This window comes from Brassica napus, chromosome A6 (assembly GCF_020379485.1).
Source record: "Brassica napus cultivar Da-Ae chromosome A6, Da-Ae, whole genome shotgun sequence".
NCBI lineage: Eukaryota > Viridiplantae > Streptophyta > Magnoliopsida > Brassicales > Brassicaceae > Brassica > Brassica napus.
Window position 1 is genome coordinate 11,679,181 of NC_063439.1, and position 17,195 is coordinate 11,696,375.

A 17,195-nucleotide genomic window follows, 5' to 3' on the forward strand; every position below is an offset into this window, starting at 1 on the left:
TTAATGTAATTATGTTCATGAAATTATTACAAAAAAAAAACATTATTTTTTTTATACTGCTATCCATGTTTTGCAAACAATTTTCATTTATACCGCTATCCATGTTTTCAAACAGTACTAAAAGTAATTCATTTTTAATAATATAGATTTTCTCTAAAAGTACAAATATCATCTATATGTTAAAAAGAATCCATATATAAAAGAAAAATTATTCAGGATAGTCATTTTAGTTTATTTTTACAAAAATAGCACTCAAGAATAAAAATGACCAATATAAATTTTATTAAACGGCAAATATACATTATATCCTAAAGTTAACTAATCTATAATTAGGTTTTAAAGTTGAGTGGTAAGGTTCTGAGGGTGAAGTTTCAAATTTTAAAAAATAAAATATTAATTTTAAAAATTAAAAAAAGCTGTTTTGATCATTTTTAGAGCTATTTTAGTGATAAAAATTTTAAAAAGGATATCCGAGAGAATTACCCTATATATGGATTTTGTACCTCATTTTTTCAATTTATAATTTTCAATTTGTTCTCATAAATGCACAACAAAATCCCAGAACACCGTGCAGAGAATTATTTACGTTTTACAAACTGTAACTGTAGTTGTGCCATTTTATAAGTTATATTATTTTTATTTAAATGTCAAAAGAGAACATGCGATCATGTGGAAAAATCCACCAATTCCATGTTGGCCAGAACAAACCAAACAATTATTGGCTAAGGAGATTTTAATAATAATATGGATCCGATCACTTATGAAGGGATGTCTGCTTTGAGATACGAAGGAGGTGCAGAAAAAATAAGTTAAAGCAATGGAAAAAATAGCAGAGAAGAGAAGGATAGTGTTGGTTCCATTTCCAGCACAAGGGCATATAACTCCAATGATGCAACTCGGACAAGCCCTTAGCTTTAAGGGCTTCTCAATTACAGTTGCTCAAGGAGCATACAATCAAGTCAGCTCTTCTCAGCACTTCCCTACCTTTCAATTCGTCACCATACCAGAAAGCGTACCGGTGTATCAAAAAGAGAGCCTCGGACTAGTCGAGTTTCTGATGAAGCTCAACAAAAACAGTGAGGCAAGATTCAAGGACTGTGTAGCTGAGTTGTTGCTACAAAATGGCAATGATATCGCCTGCATCATCTATGACGAGCTCATGTACTTCTCTGAAGCTGCAGCTAAGGAGTTTAAGATCCCAAGTGTCATATTAAGCACTGCCAGTGCTACAAATCATGCTTGTGGCTGTGTTTTAAGCAAACTCAATGCCGAGAAGTTCTTGATTGACATTGAAGGTATCCAGTACTAGCTTATTCACCATTCTGCAACCCCGTCTTTTTACTAAACAGAGGTTTATATTTGTAAAAAAAATATATATATATTTTTTCAGATCCTGAAGTTCAAGACAAGGTGGTGGAAAACTTAGATCCATTAAGATACAAAAACCTACCAATTTCAGGAATGGGGCCACTGGATCGTTTTCTAGAGATATGTAGGGAAGTATTTAACAAAAGAACGGCTTCCGCTGTAATCATCAACACGGCGAGCTGTCTAGAGAGCTCGTCTCTATCATGGCTGAAACAAGAACTCAATATTCCAGTTTTTCCATTAGGCCCTCTTCACATTACAGCTTCAGCAAATTCTAGTTTACTGGAAGAGGACAGAAGCTGCATCGAATGGTTGAACAAGCAGGTACCGAGGTCAGTCATATACATAAGCTTTGGAAGCAAAGCTCAAATGGAAGCAAAGGAAGTTATGGAGATGGCTTGGGGATTGTGTGATAGCAACCAGCCTTTTTTATGGGTCATCTCCGAGTCACTGCCAGAGGAAGTTAGTAAGATTGTGCTAGAAAAGGGATACATTGTGAAATGGGCACCGCAGAAAGAAGTACTTGGACATCCAGCAGTGGGAGGATTATGGAGCCACTGCGGATGGAACTCGACCCTTGAGAGCATTGTGGAAGGCGTTCCAATGATTTGCAGGCCTTTCAAAGGGGAGCAAAAGTTAAACGCAATATATGTAGAAAGTGTTTGGAGAATAGGATTTCAGCTTCAAGGTGAAGTAGAAAGAGCAGGGGTGGAGAGAGCCGTGAAGAGGTTGATCGTGGATGGAGAAGTTGCAGGCATGAGGGAGAGAGCTCTTGTTCTGAAAGAGAAGCTTAAAGCCTCTGTAAGAATTGGAGGCTCCTCATACAAAGCATTGGATGAGCTGGCCAAGTACTTAAAGACAGAGTGAGAAGCTGCACTTTATTCATTATTACAGATCACTGAATTTGTTTAGAACAAGCTTACAAAATTTCTGAAGTACAGTACTTGGTTTTCTTCTTTATCTAAATAAAAAAGCAATTCAAATCAAATAAGAGTCTCTTTTGGAAGTTTGTCTAAAATGGAATTGTTGCATAATAAACAATTTTTCTGTTTGGAAAATCTTACATGAAACCAAAAACGACAAGAGGAAAGATCAAGAAGTAAGAAGCATCTTCGCTTTTGTAACCGCCTCATGGTACTCACATACATCATCCACCACATGTGCAACATGTAGTAAATAAGGCCAAGAAAACGTAGTATGGATGAATCACATACACAAGTCTGAGAATCTGATATTTATTCCAGAAAGACGCTTCTTTCTATTAATCTTATAGATCAGTTACATTAGGCCAAGAAAAAAAAAGAAGAACGATTTAAATCTCTTGAGCTCTCGAACGCAAGCTTCCAAGTTCTTGGTTGAAAACCTTCTTAAGATACAGTTTCAATAGAAAATAAAACTATAAGATAATAACCTAAGCCCTAAAAGATGACAGCATATATGACTATACGAGTCAAAATAGTTTTCTCAGGCGAGAAAAACTCAATTAAAGATTAAGCAATTCACAGTTCCTCCTACAAAGGTCTAAGGTAATTGGCTGAATGAGTTTATTCCATTATGAGTACACGATATCTATACAATACAATAGAACTTGTGTATCAAGGTATAATAACTACACAATCTACTTTCTATATCTACACGCCCCCGCAAGATGGAGGCTGTGTACGGACTCCAATCTTGGAGAACAGTTCTTGGAATCGTGTACGAGGGAGAGGTTTCGTCAATGCGTCAGCGAGTTGATCTTTGGTAGAGACATGAGCGACACGCAGAGCCCCGGATTGCACATTATCGCGGATGAACGACACGCAGAGCCCCGGATTGCACATTATCGCGGATGAAGTGATAGTTCAACGCCACATGCTTCATTCAGGTGTGGAACACTGGATTCGCACATAAGTATGTTACCCTGACATTGTCGCAGTAGATCACCGGAGCTGCGGGAATGGCAATAGTGAGTTCGTGCATGAGGGAGCATATCCATTGCAGTTCAGACGCTGTGTTGGCAACGGCACGATACTCAGCCTCAGTAGATGATCGAGCAACACTTGTTTGCTTCTTCGCTGACCATGATATTGGCGTAGTGCCAATGTAAATGATGAAAGCGTTGGTGGAAACATAGTCATCACGGTCTCCGGCCCAGTCAGCATCAGAGTAAGCGTGCAGAGTAGAAGGAGAGTCTTTCCGTATCCAAATACAAATTACCAGCGAGATAGCGGAGAACTCGTTTCGCAGCATGCCAATGATCGTCTGTCGGCTTATGCATAAACTGGGAGAGTTTGTTTACTGCATATGCTATATCTGGCCGAGTAAACGATAGGTATTGGAGGCTGCCAACAACCTGTCGATAGTCAGTTGGATTCAGCAGAGGCGCACCAGAGGAAAGAGTGAGCTTAGGATGTGTGGCCATAGGTGTAGAGACTGGTTTCGCATCTTCCATCTTTGTCTTCGCGAGAAGATCAAGAATATATTTATGCTGCATCAAATGGAGACCAGCTGATGATCGCGTGGCCTCTATACCCAAGAAGTAAGAGATGTGACCGAGATCTTCTATGGAGAACCGAGAGGCCAAGGTAGCAATAAACTTGTTGACGAGAGGCAGATTGCTTCCCGTAACCAGTATATCATCGACATATACCAAGATATAGACAACCTGCTGGCCTTGACGATAGATGAACAGGGACGTGTCGGCTAGAGAATTTCGAAATCCCATGGAACACAAAGCCCGTTTAAGTTCCTCATACCATGCTCGCGGTGCCTGTTTAAGGCCGTAGAGAGCTTTTCTGAGACGACACACATGAGTAGACCGATCCTTATCAATGAAACTGCGAGGTTGAGAAACATACACCTCATCTTGCAAGGTTCCTTGAAGGAACGCGTTATTAACGTCCAGCTGCCGAATTGTCCAGTCGTGGCGAACAGCATGTTCCAGCACCAAGCGAACCGTGGTTGACTTGATTACAGGGCTGAAGGTCTCAGCGTAGTTGATACCATATTGCTGATTGTAGCCACGAGCAACGATCCTTGACTTTAACCTGCCATCATGTTTAATAGTATGTATCCATTTGGTGTCAATCACATTTTGATTAGGAGCTGGAGGAACTAAATCATATGTGTGATTAGCAGTAACCGCATTGAACTCAGTTGACATTGAGTTACGCCACCGGGGATCTCGCAAAGCTTGGTTCAGTGTGGTAGGGATAGTAGGGGTGGTTCGTATGGTTAAGGAATATTTTGTTTTGGGTTTCTGGATGTTGTTTTTGGAGCGGGTCTGCATAGAGTGGTGATTGACGGGTAGGTTTTGCGGTTCTGGGTTTGGTGGCTCAGGTTGTGGGTTAGGTGGTTCAGGTTGTGGGTTGGGTGGCTCAGGTTGTGGTGATAACGGAGATGGTAATGGTGACGGACTCAGGCTAGGAGATGGTGTGGAGTCGGTGGGTTGTAGTGTTTCGGGTTGGTGAGTATCTGTTACCGAGTTAGAATTTAACATACCTGAGATTCTTTCTGAGTCAGTCTGGTCTCCACGAGATGAAACAGAGCCCGGGATAGACTGACTCCTCTGTTCCGGCGAAGCAGAGGAGCTTGCCGAGTCAGTTGATAGCAACACATTCTGGTGAGGGACTATAGGTCATTAACTCAAATGAAAAAGACTCTGGTAATTGTGTCAGAAGTTCTCAGGTCGAGTGACCGATGAGATGAAACTAATACTATATGTTGTGGTTTCGAGTCTAAGAAAATTAAGGGCTTTGGCCCCAGACCTCATGTATTCAAAACAAAAAAAAAAGACTCATAAGAAATTGACCAAGATAAGGCCAATAGCTGGGTGAGGAACATAGTCATGTTGAGAGGGATACTAGGATCTGGATGCAGCGACATAGCTGGTGAGGAAGCTTTTTGGAACATTTGGGAACACCAATTCTAAAGCCTAACAATCTGAGTATGTGAAAAAATCAGTATCAGAATAAGCTATCACAACTGGTAAGTTTAAATTTACTATTTCGGTTCTATTGAATTTTAGTAAACCACTATATTGGTTTATCGGTTGGTTTGTTAGAGCATCCCAATTGGGGATTTTTAAACAAAGTTTCTAAAGTATATGTATTGATAAATATTTTTATTGTATTAAGGGTATTAGGGGTGGGTGGGTAAGTAAATCGAATCTGAAAACCTGAATTAAGCGTAGCCCGCTTAAAAAGAATCCAAACTGAATCCGACATACCGAATGAATCTTATTCTACGGTATTTCTGTAAAAACCGAACCCGAATGAATATCCGAAAAATTCAAAATCCCGAAAGAAACTCATACTAAATCTGAACACAATCCCGAATAAATATATAAAATACTCTAAATAGTATTTAGTACCTAAAGTAAGTATCAGTTACAAGTGTAATTAACTCAAATACATTTTGTATTTGGTTAAAGATTAGAGTTCTTTTATGTTTGACAATTGAATTTAAAGTTCAATTATGAATAGCTTTGCTTTTGAAGATTAAACAATGTTGATTTATTTTTAAGTTTAAATAATGTTTTTTATTTTTATAAACTAGTTAGTTGCTAAATTTAACTTGTTTAAGTTTTTCTCCTCGTAACGACTACTTCTAAATTATTCCACCAAACTTTTGTTAGTGAAAATTGTTTAAACTTGTCAATTATATGAATTAAAGTGTGTACTTTTGAATCACAAACCAGTATTTGGGTAACAAAAATCTGATGAAAAATCGAACCCGAAGTTAAAACGGTTGAATTGGGTTTAGATGTGTTACTATACCCAAACCAGATTCAAAGAAACCCAAACTGAATCCTAACAGAACTTTAAGGATATCTGAATGGGGTCAAATTCCATACACTCGAAACACCAAAATCTGAATTAACTTGAATCGAACAGGATTGGATACTCGAAAGAGAATCTCAAAATCAATTAACAAAGTGTTCTCGTGATTTTGAGATCCCAAAACCACTTTACAAACATGTATTAGTTAATATATTTTAAGAATTCATGTGAAAACTTCTCACTAATCATGTTCTTAATTGGTACAACAATAAGTAAGTAGATTACCCCAGTGTTAGAAGGCTCCTTGATTTTTGAGCAGATTATTCCTATTCTTTTTTGGAGGTCCAAAGCTCTTGCTCAGACATTTTTTCTCTTTCGCAGCCCGTTTTGTTCGTAAGAGATTTTTTTTTTTGCTGTCGAGTTCTCTATTTTGTGAGGTATGAACTCCTCTCCCTTTTGTCTGGTTGATATTTTTCTTCATTGAACGAGTTAATTACGGCGATGACGAAGTCATCACAGCTATTCCGGTATTAAAACAACTAAGGCGGTGGTGACTTCTTAGTCTAAGGAAGACACCGGCAACTTGGATAAAACCGGATTAATTCCACCTTCTCGAGATTTGGATACTTCAGTTGAGAATGGTGAACGATTTCGTAGAGATATATAATCGACTAATGAATTACGCCATATTAGATTTGTGTAAGAAAATCTAGTTGGAGATGGATTAAAGCGATTTTTTGTCGGATAGTTGTAATCGATACTGTATTCCGGTTAAAAAAAATTAAAAAAAAATAACAATATAAGTAAAGTAAATATTATTTTAAACTTTATCTCATTATTTTATAAAACTATATATATATATATATATATATCTATGAATGACTAGGATATTGGCAAAAATCCACCAACTACATGTGTGCCAGAACAAACCAAACAACACAATTATTGGCTTTTTGGGGAACGTGAGCATGCCCACATGATTTGCCCAATTCCATCATCTTCAATCTCTCTCTCTCTCAATTGATCTGGTCTTGAGACTTTTGAAATGATCCTTCACTTTCTAGGCTTTGATCCATCTATATCTCTGTTTCAAAAGGTGATTGTTATATGAGAAAGATACTTCTTTCAATAATACCATTTTAGTTTGTTTTGTAGGTTTTGAAAAATGGAGGAAAAACTGGCGAGGAAAAGGCTAGTGTTGGTTCCAATTCCAGCACAAGGACATATATCTCCAATGATGCAACTTGCGAAAGCTCTTCACTTGAAGGGTTTCTCAATCACAGTTGCTCAGACCAAATTCAGTTACTTTAGCCCTCAAGATGACTTCACTGATTTTCAGTTTATCACCATTCCAGAAAGCTTACCGGAGTCTGATCTCGAGAATCTCGGGCAAATTCTGTTGGCCCTTAAGCTCAACAAAGAGTGTCACGTGGGTTTCAAGGAATGTCTGGGTCAGTTGTTGCTGCAACATGGTAACGACATCTCATGTGTCATCTACGACGAGTTCCTGTACTTTGCAGAAGCTGCAGCTAAAGAGTTTAACATCCCATCCGTTATTTTCAGCACAACAAGTGCCACAGCTTTTCTTTGCCGCTCTGTATTCGACAAGTTCTTGAATGGTACTCTAGAACTTCTCTGTTTCCATTTAGTGTCTAAGATCTTGTAACTAGTCTGATTCTTTTATCTTTTCGCAGAGTTTAAAGAAAAGCAAGACGAGCTAGTGCCGGAGTTTCATCCCCTGAGGTACAGAGACTTTCCGGATTCACGTCGGGCACCATTAGAAAGCATAACAGAGCTGTATAGGAACGCAGTTGACAAACGGACAGCTTCCTCTGTGATAATCAACACGTCGAGCTGTCTAGAGAGCTCTTCTCTGTTTTGTCTGCAAGAATCACTAGAAATTCCGGTGTATCCTATAGGCCCTCTTCATATGGTGGCCTCAGCTCCCACGAGTCTGCTTGAAGAGGACACGAGCTGTATCGAATGGTTGAACAAGCAAAAGCAAAATAGCGTGATATTCGTGGGTTTGGGAAGCTTAGCTTTGATGGAAATCAATGAAGTGATGGAAATGGTTTCGGGATTGGCTGCTAGCAACCAAAACTTCTTATGGGTGATCCGGCCAGGGTCAATACGCGGTTCGGGGTGGCTAGAGTCCTTGCCTGAAGAGTTCAGTGATATTGTTTTGGATAAAGGTTACATAGTAAAATGGGCACCACAGAAAGAAGTGCTTGCTCATCCTGCAGTAGGAGGGTTTTGGAGCCATTGTGGATGGAACTCGACGCTAGAAAGCCTCGGGGAAGGAGTTCCAATGATCAGCAAACCGTTTACCGGTGATCAAAAGGTGAACGCGAGGTACTTGGAGTGTGTTTGGAAAATAGGGATGCAAGTGGAAGGTGATCTAGACAGAGGAGCGGTAGAGAGAGCTGTGAGGAGGTTAATGGTGGGGGGAGAAGGAGAAGAAATGAGGAAGAGAGCCGTCACCTTGAAGGAGAAACTAAGACGTTCCGTTAGAAGTGGAGGTTCTTCACACAACTCGCTAGAGGAGTTTGTCAACTTCTTGAGGACTCTGTGAAGAAAATTATTCACCATAACTTGCCAGTGAAAACATAAGGTTAAAGCAGGTTGGTCAGCGGCTGAATGGCTTGGGTGGATATCAAGAAATCTTTGTAATTTTCTATTCTAGGAGAATCTTACTTTTCAAGGAAAAAAATCAAACGGGTGACACAAGTGAAATGAGGATAAGGTTGTCACTGAATGTGTGATGTCCAGAGGATAGTATATTAATGGAAATGATTTTTTTTTCTTTTTAATAGAGTATGATCGTATACCGGAGACGAAAAGGTCTTAAATTATTATATAGATCTCAAAGTAGAACCATACGTAGCTGAAACAAATAACTCATGTCAGCAAGAAAGAATAAAAAAAGAGTTTTCGCTTTTGTTGGAATGTCACTTTCTCCCTTGTGTCGGAAGTTCATTGGTACGTGGCTCTCCAGTCCAATGAAAGGTTATTACTTTACAGAAAATAAAAGGTCGTCATATGTGAGGCAATTTGATTGGACAAAAATGAGCTCTCCTTTTAAAAGATAAACTGATTCGTATATTGAAAAGTAAAGAAACATGAAGATTATGTTTGACGCCATCTTAAAGAAATAAACCCTTAACAAAGCAAAGAAACGAGACATGAGAGACTTACCTCACAATCTAGAAAATGAGTACACGAAACCTGACAGAAGTCCCCAAGTATGCATTGTGTTCCAAGAATGCTCATTGGTCTAGCTTCGAAATGATATGTTGTATGATCTCTCCTATGTAGATGCAATGCGGACTTGGTTAAAAAACTCGGCAAAAGATAAAAGACATATTGATGCGGACACAAGTCAAGAACCTGTAACAATAATCCAAGTACGATCAAGACCTGGGAAGATACAGAGGATTCAAGAACGATATAACTAAACCTGAAGAAATGGATTATTCTGAGAAAAGCAAAACGTAGGGGAGAAAAAAAGGCTTCTGCGATGTATAAACTCACAGCAAGTAGCATCTCTTCTCCAATTAAATTACAATACATTTACAAGCAAGATATGGTTAGGTAAATAGAGACAAGAAATGTATATGTATTTACCAAAACCAGAGAAACATGAAACTATCACTACTGTGGTGGTGACTATCTTTCTATTTACAAACAAGAAGGGTAGTGTACTTGTACAGCACTACATATGACATTAAGCACACAAAACACTAGCAAGTCAAAATGGCACATGAACACTCACTCTTATGTTTACAGCAAACATCTGCTATTCATTGTTACTTGATGGTTAGCTTTGTCAAAATGAAAATGCGCCAGAACAAGTTAAAAAGCCCAAGACTTTATTGTATACCATTTATAGCAAAGACAAGAAACTTGATAAAATTTCAATCAAATCGTGTAAGGATATATATTAACTGTACTTAAATAAAAGATAGAAACTTTGACTAATTACTATGAGAGTTCCACGAGCAAAAACAAGCTCACCAAATCGATTCATTTTAATTCTCATGCGCACTTCTACCCCCAACAGGAGGGTAAGACGCCATGGACCCGAACTTGTTCTGCTGCATCATATATGGATTAGCTTCGAACCCTCCAGCTCCAAGATGATGCTGAAGGTTCTGATGATAAGGATCATGATACCCTTGCATACCCATATGATGGGCATAGACAGGCATCTGCATCATCGGCTGCCCTCCGTAGGGCACAGCCGCGGATACGTTCCCTTGGCCGTTACCGCCTCCGATATCTTGGAAGCTCTGTGGAGGCACAGGGGTCGAGGAGAAGAGCTTGTCGGAAGAAGACGGACCTTCCGTCGTCAACCCCTGCATCCGTTTGAGGTAGAGCCTGTACTTCTGGAGATGAGACGCGACGTTCTCTCGAGTCAATCCTTCGACGTTCATCAGCTGCATAATCGTCTTCGGCACTGCGTTCTTAATCCCTAAGTGAGCCACAACGTCCACGAATCTCTTGTGTAGCTGCGGCGTCCACACTAAACGCGGTCGTTTCAGTGTCTTCCCAGTAGGATCTTCAGTTCCCGAATCTCCTTCCTCCGCCGCCGCCGCCACACCATCGCCGGATGTCTTTTGTTTCTTCGAATCCGATCCGGGACTGCTCGATCCGACTCGATCTTCCTCCTCCGCCGCGACGCTGTTATTGTTAGAGGACGAGGTGTTGAGACCTGAAGATCCGCTGCGCAGCGACGAGAACGTCGTCTCCGATGCGCGATTCACATCTTCCATCGTACGGCTTTTCTCTGGAGTTATGCTGAAAGCCATGGCGAGATTAGGAGGTATCAGAGAGTAAGAAAGAGATGTCAAATCGTCGTCGCTAGGTAGCCCCATCTCCCATTCAAGAACCCTATCTCCCTCGCCGGAAACATCGTAATCGCTCATCCTCACTTCCTCTCCCATTCAGATCGGAGAAAAAGATTCGTGGAGAAGTTTGGTCTGTGAAGATGAGCAATTTTCAAAAGAGAGAGAGAAGAAAAGCAAAGCAAAAAGATTAAGAGAAAAAGCGCAATGTCCAATTCCAGATGGCTTTGTGTTAGTGCCAACGTGGACGAGTTAGCTAGATATTTTTGATCTTCTTAATATCTCCGACCGACTAACGCTTTAGATATTTGATACAACCAATGCCTTTATAACACGTCACAAGAGCAGGATACGCGCGTTGTAGCCGATTAAATACTAATTACCAAACTGGGCTCGTAAGATGAATCATGTGGATTAAGAAGGTCCAACCAAGTTGCATGTGCTAGCCCAAGAGAGAAAGCGGGCACATCCGGTGGGTTCGGCCAGCTGGAGATAGAAAAGAGGATAGAGATTCGGTGATGAGTTATGTACATTGTTGACACACAATTCGATATCTGAGCCGTTGGATCATGTTTTTAGATATTTATAGTAACGTCAAAGGATCAATCTAACGGCACAGAGTGGCAACGAAGTCGCGAATTAAATCAAAATGAGATATCGCAAGGTGTGGCTCTACCGCTCTGTCGGCTTCCACATGGTTCGATGCCCATCTTCGTAATACTGATATAATAATAAATGGGCATGTGGGCCCGGTCCATAAAATATTTGAGAAAAGGTCTCTTTTCTCTTTATGTCTTTTACCGTTGTGCAACTGCAAACTATCCGCTCATCTTCTTCGAGTGACTATATACTAGTTAGAGTTTATTTGATTCTAATTATTATTTTCGAGTGTGATCTTGTTATCTCTCAGTTCCTCCCCAATCGAGGTCAATGACCTCGCTACTCCTCCTTAGAACACTCCCGCTCAATGGCGGATCCAGAAATGTTTTTAATCGGGGGTACTATATATTTATAAATTAATTATTTTTAATCAATATAATAATATACAATAAAAATAACTAACAAAATTAAGTTTAAATTTGGTACCAGTATATTATATAAAAAAACTAATCTTAAACTATTTTGAATTTTAAAATTTTGATTTTAATTTTTTTTTAAATAATATAGGTGTCTTATTGTCTAAATAGTTTATCGAAAAGTATAAAGTGAGTTTTTAACTAATTATGTAAAATAAATGTTATATATATATAGATGTGAGCTAGGTAAATTGCTTAATGAAATGTAAAGGAAGATAATTAGTTTATCAAAAAAAAAAGATAATTAGTTAGAAATACAAACAGATGATGTAAGGAAAAAAAAAAGTCACAGGTGATAGAAATGAAAGTAGTAATAAGTTAAAGAGTAAGAGTTAAATGTAGAGAAAATGACACAAATAATACCAAACAAAGTTTTCCTCCCCAAACTAGCACTCAGGATCAGAAGTCACAAAAATAGGTTTCATTAAAGGGGTAATTTACCCTTATGCCCTCTTCTTTAAGTAATTTAAAAAAAAAATTTGAAATCAATTGTCGCCGTCCTCGTTTCATCGCTTCTTCTTCTCCTCATCGCTGTCTTTCGTCGTCGTCGTCATCGTCGTCGTCTCTCCGTCGTCGTCGTCGTCATCGTCGTTGTCGTCGTCGTCTCTCCGTCGTCGTCTTCGCCTCTCCGTTGATCCGTCGTCGTCGTCTCTCCGTTTATTTATCGTCGTCGTCGTCGTTTCTCAATTGATCTGTCGTTTCTACGTCTATTCATCTCATTCTCTCTCTCGTGTGTCTGATTTGATTAAGGTTTGAATCATTTCATTTTGTTATACATTATCTAGGTTTTGTTATATATTATTCATTTGTTGATGAATTGAAGTTGATTTTGTAGAACAATAGAAGTTTTGTGCATCTGTGGACAATGGATCTCAAAAGAATCTCCCAAGTGGGAGTTTCTTGTTGATTTGAAGAGGAATGCATCAATCATTTCCATAGAAGAAGATCTACTGTATGAAGATTTGATGAAGATTGTCTCTGTAGATTTTAGTGTTAAAGAGGAAGAAATCAGTTTGAATTATGGTTTTTCATTGGATATGAAATGTATTATTGAAAGTTTCCCCCCACTCTCGATAGGTAATACTCGTCAGCTCAGAACTTTCATTTCCAAGACTAGAGCATTTGATGAAACCTGTCGTTTGTGTGTTAAGGTTTGTATGATTAACCAAGTATATGCTTCATAACCAAGTATTATGCCTTACAGAACTACTTGACTTTTGCAGGTTAGTACTGATCCAGCTAGCTGTAACACTCAAGCTTTTGATACATTTGCTTCTACTGTTCCATTGAATGCCAATCCTGTGATTCTTTCTATTGTGCAGAGAGAAAAACAGGTACATTGTCCTTAATTCCTTTTTTCTGTTTATGTTTGCATGATATGCTTCATAATCAAGTATTATGCCTTACAAAACTACTTGACTTTTGCAGAGTCTTCTATATGAAGGTGTTTCTACAGTTCCTCTGAATGCTCTTTCGGATTTTAGTACTGATTCAGCTAGCTGTAACACTCAAGCTTCTGATACATTTGCTTCTACTGTTCCATTGAATGCCAATCCAGTGATTCTTTCTACTGTGCAGAGAGAAAAACAGGTACATTGTCCTTAATTCCCTTTTTCTGTTTGTGTTTGCATGATATGCTTCATAATCAAGTATTATGCCTTACAGAACTACTTGACTTTTGCAGAGTCTTCTATATGAAGGTGTTTCTACAGTTCCTCTGAATGTTCTTCCGGATTTTAGTACTGATCCAGCTAGCTGTAACACTCAAGCTTCTGATACATTTGCTTCTACTGTTCCATTGAATGCCAATCCAGTGATTCTTTCTACTGTGCAGAGTGAAAAACACGTACATTGTCCCTAATTCCCTTTTTCTGTTTGTGTTTGCATGATATGCTTCATAATCAAGTATTATGCCTTACAGAACTACTTGACTTTTGCAGAGTCTTCTATATGAAGGTGTTTCTACAGTTCCTCTGAATGCTCTTCCGGACTTTAGCCCTGTCCATATTGGACTTTCACCAACCACGAGAGGAGCTGGCGATATTAAGGTGAATAGCTATTTTAAGACAAAGAGAGAGTTGATGTTGAGGATGAAGAAATGGGCTTTAGAGTGGAAGTTTGAGTACAAGACTGTCTCTTCTAACAAGTCAATAGTGCTTTTGAGTTGTGTTGATGAAAATTGCACGTGGAGGATGCGTGCTATCAAGCTACCTGTTTCAGATTTTTTCGTTGTTAAAAAGTATGTTCATGAGCATACATGCGATACAACACACAGGAAAGCCAATCACAGACAAGCATCTGCAAAGTTGTTGGGTTCTTTGATTTCCAGCAATTATGGAGAAAAAAAGGAAGGTCTCAAACCGAAACAGATCATTGAACAGGTCAGGATGCTGCATGGTGTTCACATCAATTACAAACAAGCTTGGAGAGTGAGAGAAGAAGCTCAGATTTTGGTTAGAGGGACTCCTGAAGACAGCTATTACAATTTGTCTAGGTGGTTGTATAAAATCACAGAAACAAACCCTGGTTCCTTGACTTATCAACATGTTGATGCTGCAGGAAAGTTCAAGTATGCATTTGTGGCTTTTGGTCCATCGATAAGGGGATTCTCATTGATGAGGAGAGTTATTGCAGTAGATGGTACATTTCTGAAGGGAAAATTCAATGGGACTTTATTGGCAGCTTGTGCTCAAGATGGGAATTATCATCTATATCCTCTCGCCTTTGCAGTGGTTGACGCAGAAAACGGCGCCTCTTGGAAATGGTTCTTTAGAAGTTTGAGGCAGAAGATCCCGGACGCTTCGGATCTTGTTTTTGTATCAGACAGGGCTAACTCCATTTCTTCAGCGTTGGAGGATGTATATCCCTTATCTCACCATGGAATTTGCAGGATCCATCTGCTCCGCAACATCACTCCTACATATGCGAAGACTGGGTTGCTACCTCTGGTGGAAAGCGCTGCTGATGCCTATACGTGTCACGAGTTCTGGTTAATCTTCAAGGACATAAAGGATAAATGTCCTGAATTGGCTAAGTATCTGGAAGAGTCTGATTTTAGGAAGTGGGCACGAAGCTATGCGCCTGCGAACAGGTATAATATCATGACTACCAACATTGCAGAGTCTCTCAATTCTATGTTGAGGATGCCTCGTGAGTTGCCCATTATCTCTCTCCTTGAAACTATCAGATTGACGATGACCACTTGGTTTTTTGAGCGACGCGAAGCGGCTGCGAAACATAAGCACCTGGTTACTCCAAAAGTTGTGCAGAAATTGGTATCTAGGTTAGGTGCCGCAATGTTGTTGAATGTGTATCAAGTTGATCGAAGCGAGTTTGAGGTGAAGAATGAAACAATGAAGTTTGTTGTTGACTTGGAGAAGCGGCATTGCACATGTAATATTTTCGACATTGACAAGATCCCCTGCATCCATGCCATCGCTGCTGCTAAGCATATCAAGAGAGATAAAAACCGTTTTGTTGATGCTTCTCACTTGACAAAAACGTGGGCTAAAGCTTATGCTGAAAGCATACATCCTGGTGGAGAGTTGTCAACGTCCACCTATCTAGAGAATATTGATGAACTGTCTTGCCCACCTCCAGCTACCAAAAAGAAAAGTGGACGCCCTCCTACAAAGAGAAAGAGATCCGTTGGCGAGTTTGGGGTTCCTGGATCTAAATCTCAGTCCCACAAGTGCAGCAGATGTGGCACAGGAGGGCACAACAAGATCACATGCCAGAGGCCTATAGGATGAAGTTCTACATTTTTACATTTTTATCGATTATTATTTGGATGTTGGCTATTTGATGGTTACATGATATGCACAAGACCATATACATTTTTTCTTTTGGAACCCTATCCTGAATAAGTATGATTTCTTCCAACTTTTGTAATATACAACATTATCTTTTGATCTCATTTCAATTCTTAGTTTAAACTTCTTTGCTAGAAAAAAACACAGTAATATTCAACTATTCTGGAATCCCATCCAGAAATACCGAGTTTCTTTCCAAGGTTTATAATACAACATTTTCTGTTAAAAATAATTATGTGGAAAAGTGTAACAGATGATTCTCTTCGGTCTAGCGGCTAAAACACCTATCTGTCGAAATTGTAACGCTTGACTCGACCCGGGTTCGATTCCGCTACTAATCAGAGTTTTTAAAAAAAATTTAAGTTGAATAAAAATAAAAGAAATATATTACTTTACTTACAACATGTAATGATTGAAATTAACTTGGCCTAGTGGCTACTACACCTTAATTCCCTCTTTCCTCCTAGTCATCTTCAGGTTCGAATCCTATGAGATGTGTATATATTTTTTTTTCCTCCAAAATTTGCAAATCACATTATCAAATTTTCCAAATGTGTAGATATTAATTCTTAGTTTTGATCTCATTTCATTTTTTTCTAGTTTAAGAAAGAAGCACACTAATATTCATGTATATTATTCATGCATACTCTGGAAGCCCATCCTGAACTATCAAAGATCTTTCCAATGTATTATACTATAAATTGTATGGCTAAATTCAATTATGTGGAAGCAACTAACAGATGATTCTCCTCAGCCTAGCGGCTAAACCACGAAACCTATGATACCGAAACATTTGTTCGACCCGGGTTCGACTCTCCTACGAGTAATGGTTGATTTTTTTTTGTTCAAACATATATCTCAGGAATCGAAGAGTCTCTTCCAAACGACATCATGTAACTCAGTAACCGAAGATTTTCTTTTCGTCAAGATTGGCTGTTATATGATTGGTTATTTCAGTAACGGAAGAGTTTATTTTAACTGACTTCAATAATCGAAGAGTTCCTTTTAGTTCTATAAATATAAGGGACGATATCAGACCTTTTATTCACTCACTTCATTTCGTCTGATTTATCCTTTTGCAATATAAGTTAGTTTTCGATTTTTCTCATTTTCCATTCAATTCATGAACTTTTTTCTATTTCTATTTTATCGTAACATCTTAGTTTCGATTTTGTTGCAGGACAAAGTTTCAATGGAAGGAAGTTCAAAGAAGATGATGAAGCGTCCCATAGAGGAGGTTTACGGATGTGATGCCGCCGAAGGTTTCAATAAGGGGAAGAAGGAAACTGTGGTACATTACAGGGCTCTTCTTCGTTTGTCCAACGAATACAT

At 39.0% G+C, this 17,195-nt stretch overlaps 4 protein-coding genes across 6 annotated transcripts; 3 read left to right on the plus strand and 1 right to left on the minus strand.

Moving 5' to 3' along the window:
* The first annotated feature begins 594 nt into the window (after positions 1-594).
* LOC106347549 (UDP-glycosyltransferase 76E5-like) lies at positions 595-2,374 on the plus strand. Its single transcript, XM_013787117.3, has 2 exons — positions 595-1,295; positions 1,391-2,374. Exons 1-2 carry the CDS (start codon positions 818-820, stop codon positions 2,233-2,235), a joined length of 1,323 nt encoding a protein of 440 aa, XP_013642571.2. The 5' UTR covers positions 595-817; the 3' UTR covers positions 2,236-2,374.
* Positions 2,375-6,959: 4,585 nt separating this feature from the next.
* LOC106349558 (flavonol 3-O-glucosyltransferase UGT76E12-like) lies at positions 6,960-8,941 on the plus strand. Its single transcript, XM_048734773.1, has 2 exons — positions 6,960-7,750; positions 7,826-8,941. The coding sequence occupies exons 1-2, from the start codon at positions 7,297-7,299 to the stop codon at positions 8,701-8,703; spliced, it is 1,332 nt and encodes a 443-aa protein (XP_048590730.1). The 5' UTR covers positions 6,960-7,296; the 3' UTR covers positions 8,704-8,941.
* Positions 8,942-8,961: 20 nt separating this feature from the next.
* On the minus strand, positions 8,962-11,211 carry LOC106347546 (transcription factor LUX). 3 transcript variants are annotated; one of them, XR_002652721.2, is made up of 3 exons: positions 10,146-11,211; positions 9,327-9,438; positions 8,962-9,144 (listed from the first exon to the last, which is right to left on the minus strand). XR_002652721.2 is itself a non-coding variant. In XM_013787112.3 (2 exons), exon 1 carries the CDS (start codon positions 11,072-11,074, stop codon positions 10,160-10,162), a length of 915 nt encoding a protein of 304 aa, XP_013642566.2. In that variant the 5' UTR covers positions 11,075-11,210; the 3' UTR covers positions 8,962-9,518; positions 10,146-10,159. The 3 variants fall into 3 exon arrangements, 1 of the variants encoding a protein (XP_013642566.2); XR_001270731.3 differs by having other exon boundaries at positions 9,327-9,518; positions 10,146-11,210; XM_013787112.3 differs by having other exon boundaries at positions 8,962-9,518; positions 10,146-11,210.
* A 1,705-nt stretch (positions 11,212-12,916) lies between these two features.
* Positions 12,917-15,803, plus strand: LOC125609936. Its single transcript, XM_048781556.1, has 5 exons — positions 12,917-12,940; positions 13,374-13,385; positions 13,480-13,552; positions 13,752-13,897; positions 13,992-15,803. The coding sequence occupies exons 1-5, from the start codon at positions 12,917-12,919 to the stop codon at positions 15,801-15,803; spliced, it is 2,067 nt and encodes a 688-aa protein (XP_048637513.1).
* The last annotated feature ends 1,392 nt before the right edge of the window (positions 15,804-17,195 follow it).

Excerpts from the sequence above, each read along its gene's own strand:
- LOC106349558 (XM_048734773.1), top strand. The coding sequence starts at position 7,297 with ATGGAGGAAAAACTGGCGAGGAAAAGGCTAGTGTTGGTTCCAATTCCA. Across the intron at positions 7,751-7,825 it reads ATTCGACAAGTTCTTGAATG|AGTTTAAAGAAAAGCAAGAC; the intron begins GTACTCTAGAAC and ends ATCTTTTCGCAG.
- LOC106347549 (XM_013787117.3), top strand. The coding sequence starts at position 818 with ATGGAAAAAATAGCAGAGAAGAGAAGGATAGTGTTGGTTCCATTTCCA. Across the intron at positions 1,296-1,390 it reads GTTCTTGATTGACATTGAAG|ATCCTGAAGTTCAAGACAAG; the intron begins GTATCCAGTACT and ends ATATTTTTTCAG.
- LOC106347546 (XM_013787112.3), bottom strand. The coding sequence starts at position 11,074 with ATGGGAGAGGAAGTGAGGATGAGCGATTACGATGTTTCCGGCGAGGGA.
- LOC125609936 (XM_048781556.1), top strand. The coding sequence starts at position 12,917 with ATGGATCTCAAAAGAATCTCCCAA. Across the intron at positions 13,553-13,751 it reads TAGTACTGATTCAGCTAGCT|GTGTTTCTACAGTTCCTCTG; the intron begins GTAACACTCAAG and ends TTCTATATGAAG. Across the intron at positions 13,898-13,991 it reads CTGTGCAGAGTGAAAAACAC|AGTCTTCTATATGAAGGTGT; the intron begins GTACATTGTCCC and ends TGACTTTTGCAG.